The 18,205-nt window shown below is 35.3% G+C and overlaps 1 protein-coding gene across 1 annotated transcript in view; it reads left to right on the forward strand.

Annotated features, from left to right (window-relative positions):
• Positions 1-11,350, forward strand: part of SYNPO2 (synaptopodin 2) — a 99,246-nt gene extending 87,896 nt beyond the window's left edge. Inside the window, exon 5 of the mRNA XM_070949219.1 lies at positions 10,648-11,350. Coding sequence (XP_070805320.1) covers positions 10,648-11,220 — 573 coding nt within the window. The 3' untranslated portion in view covers positions 11,221-11,350. The remainder of the gene's footprint in view (positions 1-10,647) is intronic.
• The last annotated feature ends 6,855 nt before the right edge of the window (positions 11,351-18,205 follow it).

Consider the following 18,205-nt stretch of genomic DNA (forward strand, 5'->3'; position numbering starts at 1 on the left):
GGCCAGCAGAAGTACATGATTTTGAGAATATCTCTATGCAAACATTAAGCCTGATGTAGACACTCAGATAATAAGGCTGTGTTTCATATAATTCCTATCCCCATAAGAGGATAATTTGTGTATGTTAAGCACAGATAAGTTGCTCTTTTTTTTTTTTTGTTCAGTTATGATATTTTCACAGAATGGGATCTTCAGCTTAAATATGACACACTGTCATAAATTACCTCTGATCTCCCACTTATTGCAACTATAAGTATCCTTTAAGGAAGATTACAGCAAGTTTTGGAAAAAGAAAGACATTAGGGAAGGAAGCTTAGGCTGTTTCTCTTTTAAAATAATGTTGATCTCTTCAACATTAGCATAGTTCTTTGACTGTCATATTATGTATCATTAGAAAAAAAAACCAATTAGAACTCTTGAAGAGCCAAGAAAATAAGCTGGCTTCTACAGCTTTGGAAATGGTGCAATATGTCGTTGTGAAAGCAGAGAGACTAAAATCTGAAAGGACATATCAGTTTTGCAACCAGAGTAGTGATGTGCCTAAAACATGATTGAAATATGATATGGCTTGACTCCTGACCTCATTGCTGATTTCTGGGGCACATTCTTGTTTTCACTTGGGACTTTCTAATCTTGCTTCTTTCACTTGTATTTCTTTTCACTATATTCTTGTTCTCACTCTGCTTTCAATTAATATGTGGTGGACCAGGAGGATCAAGACACTGTTACCATGCTATCTTTTGTTAAGATTATACCTGCTTATTTCAGTCTGTGGATACAAACGGACAATATTTTTATGTCCAGTAATATTTTGATCCATCAGTGGATATTTACAGATCAATGCACTCAGATGAGTTTAACTTATTTTCACAAGAAGTATCTCATTGATGGACTTTTCCCCTTCTTTCCCTGAATCTGTTTGCTAATAATTACTTAAACTAGTACAACAAACCAATAGCATAGTCCTATGTCTTTTACAAGGTAATTCCTACTATTGCCTGAGGAATTTACTCTCAGAATATTGTCCATAGGATTGTACCTAAATAGTATGAATTAATTTTAAACTACAAAAATTCTATTCTTAGTTTAAGATAAGCCACAAAGATGGTGAAACATCTTGATTAATAACATTTTATGTAAAGGCACTTACTACTGACGGACAAAACATATTGAGGTCTGCTTTGGGAACTGCACAGTACCCATCAAGATTAGTGTTGTCTATTTTGACTCTGAAGCTCAGGGTGAGATCTTTGTCAACACCTCTACTTTGTCCTGTTAATTGGAGATGCCAAGGAGCTCTGCTGTCAATCATCTACTGAAAATTCTTGACTCCTTGGATTTCTTTGAAAATGAAATGAACTTGTGCTCTGCCTGTTACTCTGTTCACAGTAATCATTTGGCTAGGGCAACCCAAAAAAGCGACATATTATAGTAATTTGTCCAACCATTAAAAGAATGCTATGAAATTAATTTCAGAAACTTCTGAATCAATATTACTAAAATATAAATGGTTGTGAATCATATACATGCACCTATTCACCTTTACCAATAATCATAATTAAAATGTCTTTATAAACAATTTATGCCCTGACACACAGAAATAAACCAAAGTATAGTTTACTAGTTTCCATTTCCACCATGGTGGCATGACATCATGGTTAAAAAGAAAAATGTAAGGGAAGCCATAGAATATATTATGTGAACAGATTGCTGGAGACTGTGAAATTATGGACACAAGACAAGTGAGAACAACATTTCCTCTTATAGTATAGATTGGGGGGGGTTGTCTTTGTGAGATTGAAGATTTGGGCATGTTGAAGATCAAATTTAAAAAGGAAAAAGTTGCAAAATGTGCCTTATAGTGTTATGCATTTTGAAGAGATTTAAGATTTTATATATGCAGATCAAGCATTCCTTGACAATACATATCTTTATCTATATTGCATAAACAAACTGCTGGACTAGCACTTTGGCCTTAAATATATTGATCAAGTATTTATCTTAATTACCACAGGACCTATGTCTGGTGTTCCAAGTGCTAGTTGGCTTTAGATAAATTATTTTATCTGAATTAGCCAATACTGGAAGTCAAGGGTGATTGTTTATCTTTTTAAAATGAATCAACATATTCTGCACAGAAATGTATACAGAGGATTCTTTTCAACACAAACTAAGATTATAAAGTACCAATATTTTAATCCTCTTGAGATCTTTCTGTTCATTTTCCAATTGCAACTTGCTGTATTTTTCTCTAACATTAAAATTGTTCCTTTCTTCTTTGTTTTTATTTTTCTTTCATTTCCCAAATATTCATCTGCAATTTTAAAATATTAGCTTTTCTTTCTTCCTTATTTGCTCCCTTCCCTAAAATAACTCAGAATACTGCATTAAAGTAGATCAATAACTCCACTGAATTCATATTCTTGAATCTGAATAAACTGTCACTTAACTATATTACCACTAGCAAACTGGCTCTTGGAGTAACATTATAGTCTTGTGTCTTTCTGCCAAATGCTGGACCAAGGAATTAATCAGAAAAATTTCCCAGTTCTGCTGACCCATAATGTCATTCTGTTTCAGTGGCTTATCCTCCCAAGGGTGGTCATTCTGCTTCTATGTATTTTTTATTATTCTATAATTTCATATTTCTGTTGTTCTTCTCAAGCTCTTCCCTAGAGAATTCCTCAGCTTTGAGTATGGTGAATGGCTCTTATCATATCTGTCAGAATTGGAGTATGAATTGAAACTAATAGGGCGAGATTCTGTGAATATGCACATGGAAATTTTAATGTAGATACATGGATCTGATCTTATTTATTTATTTTAAAAAGGTGTAATGTGTTAGCATGAATTGCTTTCTTATTGAAATCTATGCTTTCTGAAGTAGATTAATGAATGCTTTGAGGCCTGAAAGTGTGACTGAACCAAAAAAGTGAAAACAGCAGTCATGATCTTATAACCAAAGCTCCACTCCTTTCTTGTGTGTGATATGAAGAAATATACAAAAGGATTATGATCACTGTCTTGATTTTTTTTTATCCTGGCTCCCATCTCCCACTGCCCACTGACTGACCAAGTTATTGAGAATTACAATTCTGACATGACTTCATTCATAGCATTCATAACTTAGCATGATTTGTCCACAAAAGAAGTGTGCAAAATAAATTTTGTTTTAACTTGTTGAACATAATTGTTCGAATCAAATATTGCTTCTATATAAAGGTGTCTTTTATAGTAATCTCTCTCCAAGTTTTTCCTAAAAAAGAATATTACACTTACAATTATTAAATGCTCTTTTCAAAATAACCAGCCAAATATTTATTTAAGAAGATATTGTGGATGTGTCACTTCAATGTTTACTTTTAAAGAGCATTTTCTGGAAACACTATTATGGCCTCCTATATATTGCTATGGCCCTGGGAAAGCATGTTCTCTTCCTGAGTTAGAGAGAACTTTAGAATGCTTTTCATATTTTACTTCACAGGGAATGGTTCCCAAAGGGGATTGGTAATAGAATACAGTGCTTCTCACCTCTTGGTCAAATATGGCCTAGGGATAGGAATGACTGAAAGCCATGACCAGCTGCTGAGTAGTGTGAGTGACTTCAATGAATGGTATCTGTTCCTACTGTTTAAATAAACCAATTACTATCACTCCTAACCAGAACTCCAATAAGCATGAACTGGCATTCTTATTGAAAGGCACAGAAGTATCAAGGAAAAATAGAAATCATGACTTAAGGTTTTCTAGAATATTCTCAAACTCTGAATTGTCAAGAAATTGCCATGCTTTGTTTTATTTTTGACGTATCCACGTTTTCACATTTTGGGGCAATTTTGTAATAATTTCACTAGAAAAGAAACAGATTGAGAAACCAGAAAATAAGATAAGGAACAAAAAACTTTGGAGAGTTGTGGAAATTATTAAACTTTGTGGAATTTTGCCACTGTTGCTCTGTCAAAAGTATTCTCTACATAATTTTCAAATCATGATTAAGCTTCAAATCATGATTAAGCTTCAAATGTTAAATGCAGAAATATACAGTATATATTTATCCTACTCTTTCAAAAGCTGGCATGACATAAGGACAACCTGTGAAATCGGAGTTGGATATTATTCTGAATGATAAGAATGAATGTTGTGAAAGGACCTTTATAGTCATAAAGCAGTGAGTGTTTTCCAACTAGAGCTCCTTTAGGTGTCTCTCTTTCCTATTTCCCAATTTTATTACACAAAAAGACCCAATTGGCAGACTGGCCTATAGAAAGTGATTGTGGAGGAAATTAATAATTAACATTTAAGCATGCACACATACCAGATAGCCACTCTCATCAAATTCTTGCAGACCCAACATTCATGTTGCAGTCTCTGACAAATATGAGCTTGTGAAATAAGTGCTTTCTATAGGTTCTCACTAAGGAAGGAGGAAAGCTTTAAAGTAAGAACTGAACTGAAGAAGCTTCTTGTACGAGAAGTGAAACATTTTCAAGGAAAAAAACAAGAAAGTCTAGTTGCCTTTTGAAAAAAACACCTTTGGGTGTAGAGCAAGATATTTTTTCTTGACAACACAAAAAGTAGGAAAATGCTACTGCATTCAGTGACACTGAACTCAGAAAATTCCTTTATGTGTTAGAAACATATTGTTGTCTTTTTTCAAACTACTCTACTGTTCTTTAGCATGTAGCATAGGAGGGGGAGCAATGGCTAACCGCTGAACTTGTCAACTCGAAAGTTGACAGCCCAGGTTCGAGACCTGAGTGCCATGCAACAGGGTGAGCTCCCATTACTTACCCCAGTTCCTGCCCACCTAGCAATTTGAAAGCATGCAAATGAGAGTACATAAATAGGTATCACTTTGGTGGGAAGGTAATAGCATTCCATGCGCCTTGGTGTATAGTCATGTTGACCACATGACCATGGAAATGTCTTTGGACAGTTCTGGCTCCCTCAGCTAAGAAACAGGTGAGCACTGCCCCCTAGAGCCAGAAATGACTGGATAGGGGAAACATTTACCTTTACCTTCTATAGCAGTAGTCCCCAACCCTTCTGACTCCATGGACAGGTGGCAGCAGTAGGGAGGATGGTATTGTACGGTCAACCTAGATCTTGCGTGTGTGCAAATGAAGCTTCACATGCTCACCTGCTGCTTATGTGGCCCAGTTCCCAACCAGTTCATGGACCAAGGGTTGGAGACCCCTGTTCTATAACATATTCATTTTTACAATACAATTAGAATATATTCATGGCACACTTTTCCAAAATAATCCTCTCATCGTAAAAGGATAATGGTAATTAACAGAGAAATTAGAGCAATAGAATTCAGAGGGTATTTTTTGGTGCCCTCATAGTCTTTCATACTTTTCCAATCCCTTTAGGATTACCTAAACTACAGAAATCCTAATATACTTTTCTATTGTGAAAGTATAAACAGTCATGAGATATCTATACCCATAATTCAGAACAATGTCACCACATTTCTAATACTTGTGAGTAAATTCAAGGCTACTATTACCACAAGTATTTAAGACTTCGTTCTCATTAATCCCAACCAAGGGCAATAATTTATGGTGATGTTGACTAAAATATCTGGAGATTGCCAAATATACTTTCCACTAGAAATGAAAGAAGCAAAAGAGAAAAGCATTCTAATTGAAATTACAAAGGTAAATGTGTAGATAGACTTGTTTGTTCAAGGACATTCTTTGAAAGGAGATATAGAAGTGATTTATAAAGAAGAGTGAAGCAAAAGAAGATTGAAGTGACATATTTATTTTATTTATATCATGAAAAGTTATGTGTTAATGTGAAGATATAGAGAATACTAATCTAGATTAGAGTTGCAGCACAGAAAAAAAGGTTAAAATGATCTAATGTGTCATATTAGTGGTGGCGCAGTGGTTAGAATGCAATATTACAGGCTACTTCTGCTGACTGCTGGCTGACTGCAATTTGGCAGTTCAAATCTCACCAGGCTCAAGGTTGACTCAGCCTTCCATCCTTCTGAGGTCAGTAAAATAAGAACCCAAATTGTTGGGAGCAATATGCTGACTCTGTAAACCACTTAGAGAGGGCTGTAAAAGCACAGTGAAGTGGTATATAAGTCTAAGTGCTATTGCTATATTAGGAGTCTAATTCAAATAGGAAGAACGGGAAGCTATATTAGTTATTTAAAATATATAAAATTTCTATCAGTCATCCATCCACTTTCATGATTTATAGAAGAGACTTTTGAAGATAGATAATCAGTGGGAAGACAAATTGAAATAAAGCAAAGGTAAACATTAATTTGTTAAATGGAACAATCAGATATATTCAGCTATGTTACCAAAGAAGCCTACTATTACTTACTAAATATTAAATTATGTAATAAATATATATATATTAATGATCATTTTTTGTGGTTTGGGTTAGGGCAGTGATGGCGAACCTTTTCGGCAACGAGTACCGAAAAGGGAGGATGCGTGCGTGCGCATCAGGGATGCACCCTGGAAGAGAAACTGCCTTGTGGGCATGCGCACCAGGAAATGAACTTCCGGTTTCTGGCACGCGCATGCGCACCGGCCAGCTTGTCTTCTGGTTACTTGCGCGCATGCGCATACAATGATCAGCTGGCCGGTGCGCATGCGCACAACAGAAAATGGAAGACCAGCTCTTCTGGTTTCTGGCACTGCCGAACGTGCAAAAAATAGCTGATCATCGCGCACACATGCACGCCAGAAACCCGGAAGAGGACCGGGCGACACTGCACATGCCAGCGGATATGGCTCCATGCCATTCACAGGGTTAGGGGAATTCAAAATAGTTTACCTTCACAACACATTCTGGTTTTAAATGGTATAGGCAAACATTTAGAAAAGAAATTCCATTGTTCTGAATAAATTAGTTACAGATTGAGATGTGCAAAATGTTAGAAATGCCAAATATTCTTGCACAGCAGTATTTATTTTATCCCCTATGATAGTAGCATTTCTACAGGTGTTTTAGATTTAAATCACTATAATTCCTAGGGGGCACAATAAAATCTAGGAGAAATATAGCTCTTTCTACCTGGTAAGCTATATGTGCTTACTGTATGAACATTTCTCCATCAGGTCTTGTAAATACAATAGTTGTTGTTTGCAAGGTCTCTTTGCAGACAAAGGAGTCTCTTTGCAGGCACAGGGAAAAGCACAACTTTGAAAGAGAAAGATGGCCCTCAGAGAGAATTTCTTCCATACGGTATCCATTCCCATACCCTAATGAGCTCTCTGAATTACAGAGATGCTCAGCTGTTTGGGCCTTTCAAAGAAGAATCTCCCAGTATATTCTAAAAACGTTAGAATGCCAGGATATCAGACAATGGTGCGAGTGCTGGCAAGAATACTGCAAGATCATTTTTCCATGATATGTTTCAAGATTGTTTTATGCAGTCATTAAAAATCATGTAATTCTAAGAAATATGAGACTGACTCTACTCTTTCAGGGTATGGCTGTGTGTCTTGTAAGTCATCATTGCAGAAGATTCTTTTAAAAAATAATAGCGAAAGAATTATGCTAGCCTTAATGTATATATTAATTGACATAATCTGCCAATTAATTTCTGACCAAAAATAATAGTTTCAATAACTGCACTCATTTGCAAAAAAAATCTTTAATATCTTGTCCTAAGTAATTCATTCTTGTGGGATATTATTCTTGGTTTCCAGAGGGTGGCAATGCTGAATGTCTTTTTATTGTACAACCTAGACAGTTACTTATCTTTAAACAACATAATTCAAGTGAGTAATACTGAATTATTATGAAATGCATTTATTACAAGCAGGAAGCTTGTGGTCTTTTAAATTAGTAATGGCATAATTCGATGTAATTCTAGTGTTAATCCATGTTGGGTTTACATGTATAAGCTTCAAGTTTTGTGTTTCCATTTTCTATCTCCTCCTTTCACTATGTCTAAATGTTTACTCCCATTAATTAGACATCTTTTTTTTATTCTATCAACCCCAAGGCTGTGGTTAACCTTAACTATGGATCATAGAGAAAATTCTGAATTATTATTATTATTATTATTATTATTATTATTATTATTATTATTATTATTATTATTATTTTATTTCTATACCGCCCTTCTCCCGAAGGACTCAGGGCAGTGTACAGCCAATTTAAAAAGCACAGGACACAACAATGATTAAAAATTAAAATAATTAAATAAACTTGGCCGGATTAAAACCCCAAAAATTTAAAACACCCCAATTAAAATTATTATGTTGATAGGCCAGCCTGGCGGAACAACAGGGTCTTCAATGCGCAACGAAACACCCGGAGGTCGGAGATCTTACGTATTTCCAGGGGCAGTTCATTCCACAGGGTTGGGGCTCCCACAGAGAAGGCCCTCCCCCTGGGTATCGCCAGCCGACATAACTTGGCTGATGGCACCCTGAGGAGACCCTCTCTGTGGGAGTGGACTGGTCGGTGGGAGGCTATTGGTGGCAGAAGACGGTCTCGAAGGTACCCGGGTCCTATGCCATGGAGCGCTTTAAAGGTGGTAACCAACACCTTGAATCGCACCCGGAAGACCACTGGGAGCCAGTGCAGCTCGCGCAGGAGGGGTGTCACGCGGGCAAAACGGGTTGCGCCCATAACCACCCGCGCGGCCGCATTCTGGACCAGTTGGAGCCTCTGAGTGCTCTTCAAGGAGAGCCCCATATAGAGAGCATTACAATAGTAATAAATCATGGATTGAAATAGATAATTCTTTTTCATTTTATTTAAAAACAGCTTTTGGGTTTGGACTTGATATAGCATTATTATTTTAAGAGAACCATTTTTCAACCATGGAGGAAGAAGCATTGAAAAGCCCAAGATTCTCTCATAGAAAACTACTAAAGTATGGCCACTATTCTATTTTATGACTATGAACTAAACAAAGCTGTGAATGCACAAGCTATCTTAATTGTAATGTATTAGCAATTGCTGTCTTATTTATTTTAATATTCTAAGAATTCATAAGGTTGCCAAATTTTGTCTATTTTGCCTTTTATCATCAGTTTGAACAGGATGAAGAAAGCCATGCAGCTAATTTTTGCAAAACATGCTACTATTTTTGGTTCAGGTGGATACCGCCATGAAAATGTGACTATTCTGGTGCTACGCCTTTGTTTACCCTTTTGATCCTTTGCTGAGATCTCATTCCAATAACCTGATTTACAAGTATTATTGCCATTATTTATAAGACAATTCTTTCTTTCAAGCATCCATTCCCTGCCAAGAAAATTTTCTACAGTTATTAAAAACTAGATCAGCAATGAAGTTGCAAATCTTGGTATGGGTCATCAGACCAGAATGAGAATTGCTTACAGGTTTTCTAAAGCCGGGGTACATTAATAAGCCCGGAGTAAGTGCTTCCATTTCAGGGCTGCTTATATAACAGTGTAGAAACAAAGAACATTAGAACAGATTTTTTAAGGCACTGAGACAAGCACAAAAGGCAAGTTGGATGCAAATTTTTATTTAGAAATAATATATTAGAAAATGATCAGCAGCAGCAGAAAAATACCTAGGAAAATCTTGATATTCTTTTTCAACCTCCTATTGCTCTAGTTTCTTGGTGCTTCTGATTATAAACTGGGTTAACAAGTTACACATTTTGTTTTAAGATCTTATAAACTGTAACTGGCATAATACTGTAGACTTTATTGACCATTTCAGCACAACATCTGCCATTTTCTTAATATTACCTTTAGATCAAGCAATTGTAAAGCCACCCAAGTAAATGTGGGACATTAAAGCAGTCTGGTTAACAATTGTGGTTTTAAGCTGATGCAACAGTGCAACAAAAATATAACATGATATCATCATCTCTTGACATGATGACCTTGGGTTATGATCTGTTGGCAATGTTGCATCAGAACAGTAATGCTTGCGCAATGTTAAATTAGAATGTTAGATTGCAGATAGTGTCTACAATTTATTTTTAGATTTTCATAGCTTGATATTTAAAGCAATGATTTTTACCTTCCAGTATTTTCTTTGCTTCCATAAAAAAGGTCACAGAACCAGACAGTGACAACTCTGTAGTTTGTTACACTAATTCATTAATTCATCTTTATTACAAAGACTAGCATAAGAAATGAAACAAAAATCAAACAACAGAAAACATCAATATTGATTTGTTTCCATATATTGGTATATCGTAGTAGAATATGCCATTCTAAAGTTAGAATATACTACTGTCAGTGCAACTCTGCTCTTCATTTGTTTCCTGACTGAATGTGACACTGCCATGGACTAGATAGTATAAAACCTTAGGCTATCTCCCAAAATGCACTAGTTGTTGACACTGATATTTGGATTTCTTATTTTAATGCTTTCTTGAATTTGTTAATAATAGCTGATCACAGATTCTGGAGATAGTTTCATTAAAAAAGAAAAAAAATATGAAATTATATTTTCCTTTGAACATATTTTTCAACAAAAATGCACCAGCTTTTAAAAATGTTTTACAGAATGCTTAATTTTTATAACACTGAAAAGCTACTTAGGTATTTAAAAAAGCAATCTTACTACTTCAGATAAATACTGTATATATATATGTATATATTTGCTCTACTTTTGGAATCTTTGTCACTAATATTCAAGAATATAATAACTCTAAAATTTTACTGTTTCTAGGAAAGGGCCCATGAACGATCTTTATCAGTTCCTGGATGGCTACCTTCCACTTCTTCCAGATCCATGTCCCCAGTATCTCCTGTGATATTCCAATCCACTCCTGATTATATTACCAAAGCACCAGCAGCAGTTGACAAGCCTGGGAAGAGGCTGACTCCTTGGGAAGCAGCAGCTAAGTCTCCCCTTGGATTTGTGGATGATGCTTTTGGTCCCCAAACCATTCAAGAATCTATAGTTGCAAATGTCATGTCAGCGGCTCGTAGGAAAACATTATCTACACCACCTGATGACTGGAAGAGAAAGGTGGCTTATGAGCATCCAGCTCCAAGTGTCCATGCTAAATTAGCTTCACTTGGAAGGAGCTATTCAGTGGCCACATTACCTGCCAAGATCTCAATGTCTGCTCCTAGCTCCATTGGCCATTATGGTTCCCGTCTTCAGCCTGCATATTGTAGCCAACGTGCCCAAACTGATCCTGGTATGATTTCCATGGAATCCAGGTCTGATTATTGTCTATCAATGTCTGACTCCAACTATAATCCACATCCAAAGGGATGGAGGCGTCAAACATGAAAAGCAAATGAGTCTGCTGTAGTTTTCTTTCTTGAAGGTCTAGAATGAGAATGAGAAGTGTGAATAGATGTTTTCTGGCCTGGTAAAATCAAGATTTATCTAGAATGGGACCCAGTGCTCATGATTTGTCAGTATTATAAAAGACATTGATTCCAGATTTTCTTTGCCTTGTATGTGTTTGTGTGTGTGTGCGTGTGTGTATGTCCCTGAGAGAAACATGCGTAACAGACATAGAATGAAATCTAGTTTATATAAAAGCAAATCACAACATGGTGTTTTGATGTGCTTCCATATGTAAACTTTTAAACTCGGAAGGTTATAATTGTGCAATATCAACACCTGTGAGTTATCCAATTAATCATTATAAAAATGTAATCTTAGGGGACATGAAAACAGTTATTTCCTTTTGTTTCTTATACAAGCCTACTTATGGTTAACTAAGTGTCTATTTGTACCACCGGCTAAGTTGTGATATGTTGTGTTTTGGTCTTTGTTATTGGCTATGCAAATATTATTCCTAACCGAAAGAGTTCAGTTGCATTATTTTTATCTTTCTGAGACTCAACTAGGATTTTTTTTTCTTAACTGGTTAGGGAAAGATACTGTAATAGGGTCTAAAGTTTCATTAGGCTGATACTTTGAAGTTTTCTAGCTTGAGAAACACACTTCAGTAGATGAACACAGATTTTGCTTTCAGAAGCTCCTAGATGAATTCTTAGCATTTCTGGTTAAAAATCTTAGATAGCAGTTGAAGGGAAAGTCTTCTTGCTGAGATTCTGGAAAGAAGCTGTCCTCTGAATAGACAATCTTACCTTCTTGAAGGCCTCTACAAACTCATGTTATGCTCACTCATTCCAAGTTCTTTTTGCTTATATTACCAGCTTGGGGAAACACATCAGCACAAATGTCTTCAGCGTCAGAAAATCATTTTTATGACTAGAGGTATAACAACAAAAGTGCAATTAGAAATGAATAACATATAGCAGATGACAAGAAATGGAAAGACATTATATTTCCCCAATTCAGTTTGTGATCAGTCTTTGGAGCATGAGTGAATCAGAATCAGAATGAGCTAGAAGGGACTTTGGAGATCTTCTAATCCAGCCCCTTTCTCAAGCAGGAGATCCTATGCCATTTCAGATAGGTGACTGTCTGGTCTTTTCTTTAAAACTGCCAGTGATAAAGCACCTATAACTTCTGAAGGCAAACTGTCTGGTTAACTGTCCTCACTGTTATAAAGGTTCTCCTTAATTCCACATTGCTTCTCTCCTTGATTAGTTTCCATCCATTAATTCTTGACTTGCCCTCTGGGGCTTTGGAAAATAAATTGACCCCCTCCTCTTTATGACAGCCTCTAAAATACTGGAATACTGCTATCATAGCCCTCCTAGTCCAACACAAGTCTATTATATAAATATAAGTGGACAACTTGTATCTTCCAAAGAGTGATACATTGCAATCCCAGCTTCTCTCACATTGGTCATGCTAGCTACTCTGAATTATAAATCATCAATCTCTGTAGGATGACAGTTATTTTATCACTGCCTTGGAATATATTATTACTGATTGCACTCTGACTGCAGTACAATATACTACAATCCTGGAAATTTAAATTCATTTCATTTTCTTCTTTGTTTTAGACTTTAGCTATGTTGTTTTTAATTTCTTTCTAAAAAAAATCTAATTAGACATTCCAAAAGCAAATAAAATATGAAGATACCTCTTTTTACATATATTCAAAGGTAAACAAAGCAGATTCTAATATGTTCACTGTTTCCTAAATAAGAGAGGGAGAAATGACTTTAAAAAAAAAAATCCTCGACTTACGACAGGTCAGTTAGTGACCATTCACTACAATGGCACTGACCATTTTTCACACTGACGACCATTGTAGCATCCCCATGATCACATGATTTACATTCAGATGCTTGACAACTGACTCATATTTATGATGGTTGCACTGTCCTGGGGTCATGTGATCACCTTTTGCAACTTTCTGACAAGCAAAGTCAATGGGAAACCAGATTCATTTAACAACTGTGTTACTAATTTAACAACTGCAGCAATTCACTTAACAAATGTGACAAGGAAAGTCATAAAATGGGTCAAAACCCATTAACAAATTAGCAAATTTCTCACTTAACGACATAATTTGGGCTCAATTATGGTCATAAATTGAGGACTACCTATATTAGGTCTTCATTTCTGCAGCTAGAATCTCATGAATGTTAACTCAGGAGCAAATACTATTAAATTCAATGGTACTTTCTAGTAAGGATTAAGGTTACAGCCTATCTTTATACTGTCTGGTATAATTCGTTCCTTTCTAAAGAACAATTCAACTTTTCTAAAAGAAGGAAACTTACATTACTGTAAATTGGTTATGCAGCTTATGTTTTGGTGCCAACATCACTCTTTTTTTCTAGCTCAGTATCTGAAATACTGTTTCAGTTAAGATATTGGCTTTTTAAACTTTAAAAGTAAAGTTTAAAGGATATTGACTTTTTAAACTTTAAGACACTGAATTGGCTAAACAAACATGCCGGGCGCCTGAAAAACGTTATTCTCATAACCAGCACAAAGAAAGATGAAGCATGAGAGAAAAAGACATTCAGGATGTAGATATAAGCAAGGTATATGCCTTAGTGCAGAGGTCTTCAAACTTGGCAGCTTTAAGACTTGTGGATTTCAACTCCCAGAATTCTCCAGCCAGCATAGCGTAGAGTTTCCTACCAGCTTCTGTATGAAGAACCCCAGTTAAATGGGTTTCAAGCCACAATTTGATGAATATATGAAATGGGCTCTTTATCCTGACTAATCAAAATTCTGTCACCATATCAATCCTGAGAGCAACTGCTTTTGGCCTCAAGGCAATCTTGGGTTACCTCAGGTATACAATATAGAATGTGACAGAATGTTATCCAGGATATATAAAGCTCTCCAAATCCTTCTCTGGAACCTCTTTACATTAACTGAATACACAAAGAGGGATTTTGTTTGAAGAAAAATATGCAGTTCAGAATACAGCAATTTCCTTTATTACAGTAAGATATACCATTTAACTTTAACCCAGAGATACGGCAATGAGATGGACAGCTATATAAATTTAATAAATAAATAAATAACAAACAAGACCTCACAATATTCAGAAAGGTAAATAAAAATGTTCTTTTTCATGAAATCAACTGAGTATAAAAACATTTTGCAATGCTTTTAGGGCTAATCTTTCTTTTTATTAGTTTTGTTGTTTTAAATGTGGTTTTATATTCTTTAAGCTGCCTTGAGTCGCCATGGGCGAATAGGCGGCAACATAAATTAAATAAATAAATTAAATAAATAAACTATTGTGACTTACAGTTTCATTTTAATAGCAGAAAAACAGAAATGATCATTTCAAGTGTAAACATGGTAGGCTATTTTCAGAATGCCACCTGTTTAAGAATGGTATGGAAGATTTGGTATATGAAGAAATTATATGTAGTCATATGGAGGGAATGACTTGAGGATGTCCTTGGTAATGTAAGAGGAAAGCAATGGTATGGATTTCAGTAAAATGAGTAGGAGACATATGTTGCAATACTTATGAAATATGCAAGCCCTTTGGTGACTAGGGAAGTTGCAGGCTTTTTGTAAAATACTTATGTTGTAATGCAGTGAACCACATTCTCCTGGGTCCCTAGTACTGTAGATCAGTGTTTGTCATATCCTGATTTTTTTTTATTTTGTTTTGTTTTGTTTTATGAGCAGAGGCTATAGAGCAAGAACGATTTAGCTTATAGGAAATGTGTTTTTGGATAAAAGTAAGTGTTCTGTGGTTTGAGGGTAGCTTAAAGAAACTCATTAGAAAAGCATATATAACTTATGGATTAGTTTAAGCAAAAGATTTGATTTTAGCCATCTGAGTCTCTTTGATATCAAGGCAATCATTTTTTAAGTGACAGTGCGATCCCTAGAATTCTGGTAATTTTTCATAAGAATAGAATAGAATAGAATTCTTTATTGGCCAAATGTGTCTTTGGTGCATATACTCTCAGTGTTCGTAAAAAGAAAAGAACAAAAAAAAATACATTCATCAAGAATCATAAGATACAACACTTAGTGATAGTCATAGGTTACTAATAAGCAATCAAATCATACTAGGAAACAAATAAAACAATATAAATCATAGAGATACGAACAACGAGGTTATAGTCATAAGTGGGAAGATAGAGGTAATAGGAAGGATGAGAAGAAGAATAGTAATGCAGTCTTAGTAAATAGTTTGACAGTGTTGTGGGAATTAGATGTTTAGCAGGGTGATGGCATTCGGGAGAAAAACTATAATAATAATAAAAAAATCAGAAGTTAACATAGAATTTGTGGGATATGTATATCCTAGAGTTTCCAGAAATTTTAATTTGTTTTAATCTGTAATTCTACTTTTACCATATAAGTGATGTGTTACTTTTTTATTGACCTCACTGGAATGTCGTCAAGTCTGATTGCAATGTTTTGCTTTTCTCTTTTCTGCAATCAATTATTTTCTGAAAATAAAAATATTTCTAAATTTAGGTTTCATGGTTCAAAGCACAAAATAATATCTGATCACAACATAGATTACTATGCTTTCTGATTTGAAGGAAGAAGATAATTATTTTCTTTCTTCATCTGAAAGACAGAAGAACTGCCAAAGAATAACAGGTGATGCGGTTTACCTTTCCTAAACTCTCAATTTCTTATTTTTGCTAGGAATTAAAGGATCAATGTAGCCTTTGGTTCTGGAATGAGTTTCCTGTTGTGCCTTAAAGGAACACAATGGTGGCTTTATATTTGTTTGCATATGCATTTGATTATTAGATCCATCATCAGAACAATAATTGTGGGTGTTGAAATTTTAAGCCTACCATGACTATAACAGGCCAAAGAATGTCATGAGATAAGTAGAGGATTGAGTGTTTCTAAGTATCATGTGACAGGATGAGACTGAGGTTTTGCTTCATTTATTCTAATGAAACTACTCTGATTATTCTGTGGTTTGATTGAAATTGTTCTTCTCTTTCTCTAAGACAGTGGTCTCCAAACATGACAATTTTAAGACTTGCGGACTTCAACTCCCAGAATTCCCCTGCCAGCCTTAACAGTTGTCAAGTTTGGAGAGAACTAGCTATATTCTAAGAAGTTAGTCTGACTATTGTCACTATGCTGTGACAGAAAAGCTTGAGACAGGAATAACCCTTATTAAGACAAACTAAAACAAATGTAAAAGTTTTTTTAAAAAAACTTAAATTTCTGGCTGCAGACTAATGCATTTTTTTCATGACAGTTTTGTTTAAAGTTAAAAGAATAAAAAATGAATATCCAAAGAAGATGACAGTACTAAAGCAATATGTAGAAATATGTAGAAATGTACGTAATTATATAAGAGCCCATATATAGAACTAAATAAATTAAAGAGCCGTGGTGGAGCAGTGGTTAGAATGCAGAACTTCAGGCTACTTCTGCTGATCGCTGGTTGCCAGCAGTTCAGCAGTTCAATTCTCACTAGCTCAAGGTTAACTCAGCCTTCATCCTTCCGAGGTCAGTAAAATGAGGACCCAGATTGTTGGGGGCAATATGCTTACTCTGTAAACTGCTTAGAGAGGGCTGTAAAGAACTGTGAAGCGGTATATAAATCTAAGTGCTATTGCTAAATAGAACTCTCTAAGATTGCAGTTCTCAGTGTAATTTAATTCCATGAGGATATGAATATATATATTTCATATAAAAATTCCTACTTTTCGTATTGATAGATTCTTATCATTATTCCAATGCTGGTTTGAGTGTCAATACAGTTCCATTAGCTTTAGAAAAATATTTCTTAGTTTCTTACTAAGTATTTCTGACAGAAAGAGGAAATAATGTCTATTTTTCTTCGTATAAGCGAAAGGTAAATTTGCCTACTTCTGAAAATACAAATAAATGAGATGTAAAAACCAGTTGTCTACCCTCTATCCATTTTACTTTTGTACAGATTGAATATTATCTGTGCCAGTTCTTCTCTTAAGAAAAAAAGTAGTATTTTGAGATTTGCATTGATTTATATTTTACTCCTAAAATGTGTGGTAATACATTTGTATAGCATTCAAACAAAAATATAGAGGCAATTTCTACTCCTGTGCTTTATATCTGAAAAATAAACTGATTTAAATATTCTACTGTAGTAAAAGATCTTACCTAGATCTCATCCATCTACTGACAAATATATAAAAATGCAGCTTGTAAGATTCCTATTGTGATTCAGAAGGAATTCCCATCTAAGAAATCACATTAGTAAAAGTTTAACTTGCTTGCTGAGATTTACTGTATATTTTTGTCTGATTAGGAATAGTAGGCTGGACTGCAAAAAGTTAAGCTACCATTTGGCAGAAATAGAGTTTATTTGGAATTATGGTATAGCTGCCTAGAATTTCATAGTACAGAGCTAGGCGCCCTAGATCTGATCTGATAAATTTACATCCCCTTAAATTTAGTACTTAGCTGAAGAAAAACATACCTTGCTAGCATTGTCTAAAAAGGTTATGCAAAAGCAAAATATGTAAGATCTAACAGACTTTCTCAATCTGATGCCCTACAGATGAGTTGAAATGCTACTCCCTAAATTCCCGGACCTGGAAAGTACCAGAAAGCTATCTTAAAACAGAAAACAGATGTTTATCTCGAGAGCATATTGATTTCACCTCTCTTTTCTTCCAATGTCCCCATTGTCATATTCCTTCCATGGTCAGTGGGAAGGTACAAGAATCAGAAGGCAGCTGTTCCCACCCCCACAGCCCTCATTTTTTCCATGCTGAAGAAGTTTTAAGTGGGGAAAATGAAATATCCTACCAACCACTGTGTTAGAGAAGGAGCAAATCTGTTGTTGATGCAACTTTGGAAGACAAGAGAGTAATAGTAAGGTGCGTTGGTGATTTCCAGCTAGGGGAAGGGGGAAAATCCTGGGAGCATAAAGAAGGTGAAAGTTCCTACT

Source organism: Pituophis catenifer, unplaced genomic scaffold (assembly GCF_029215685.1).
Source record: "Pituophis catenifer annectens isolate HBS135680 unplaced genomic scaffold, rPitCat1.0.hap2 SCAF_8, whole genome shotgun sequence".
NCBI lineage: Eukaryota > Metazoa > Chordata > Lepidosauria > Squamata > Colubridae > Pituophis > Pituophis catenifer.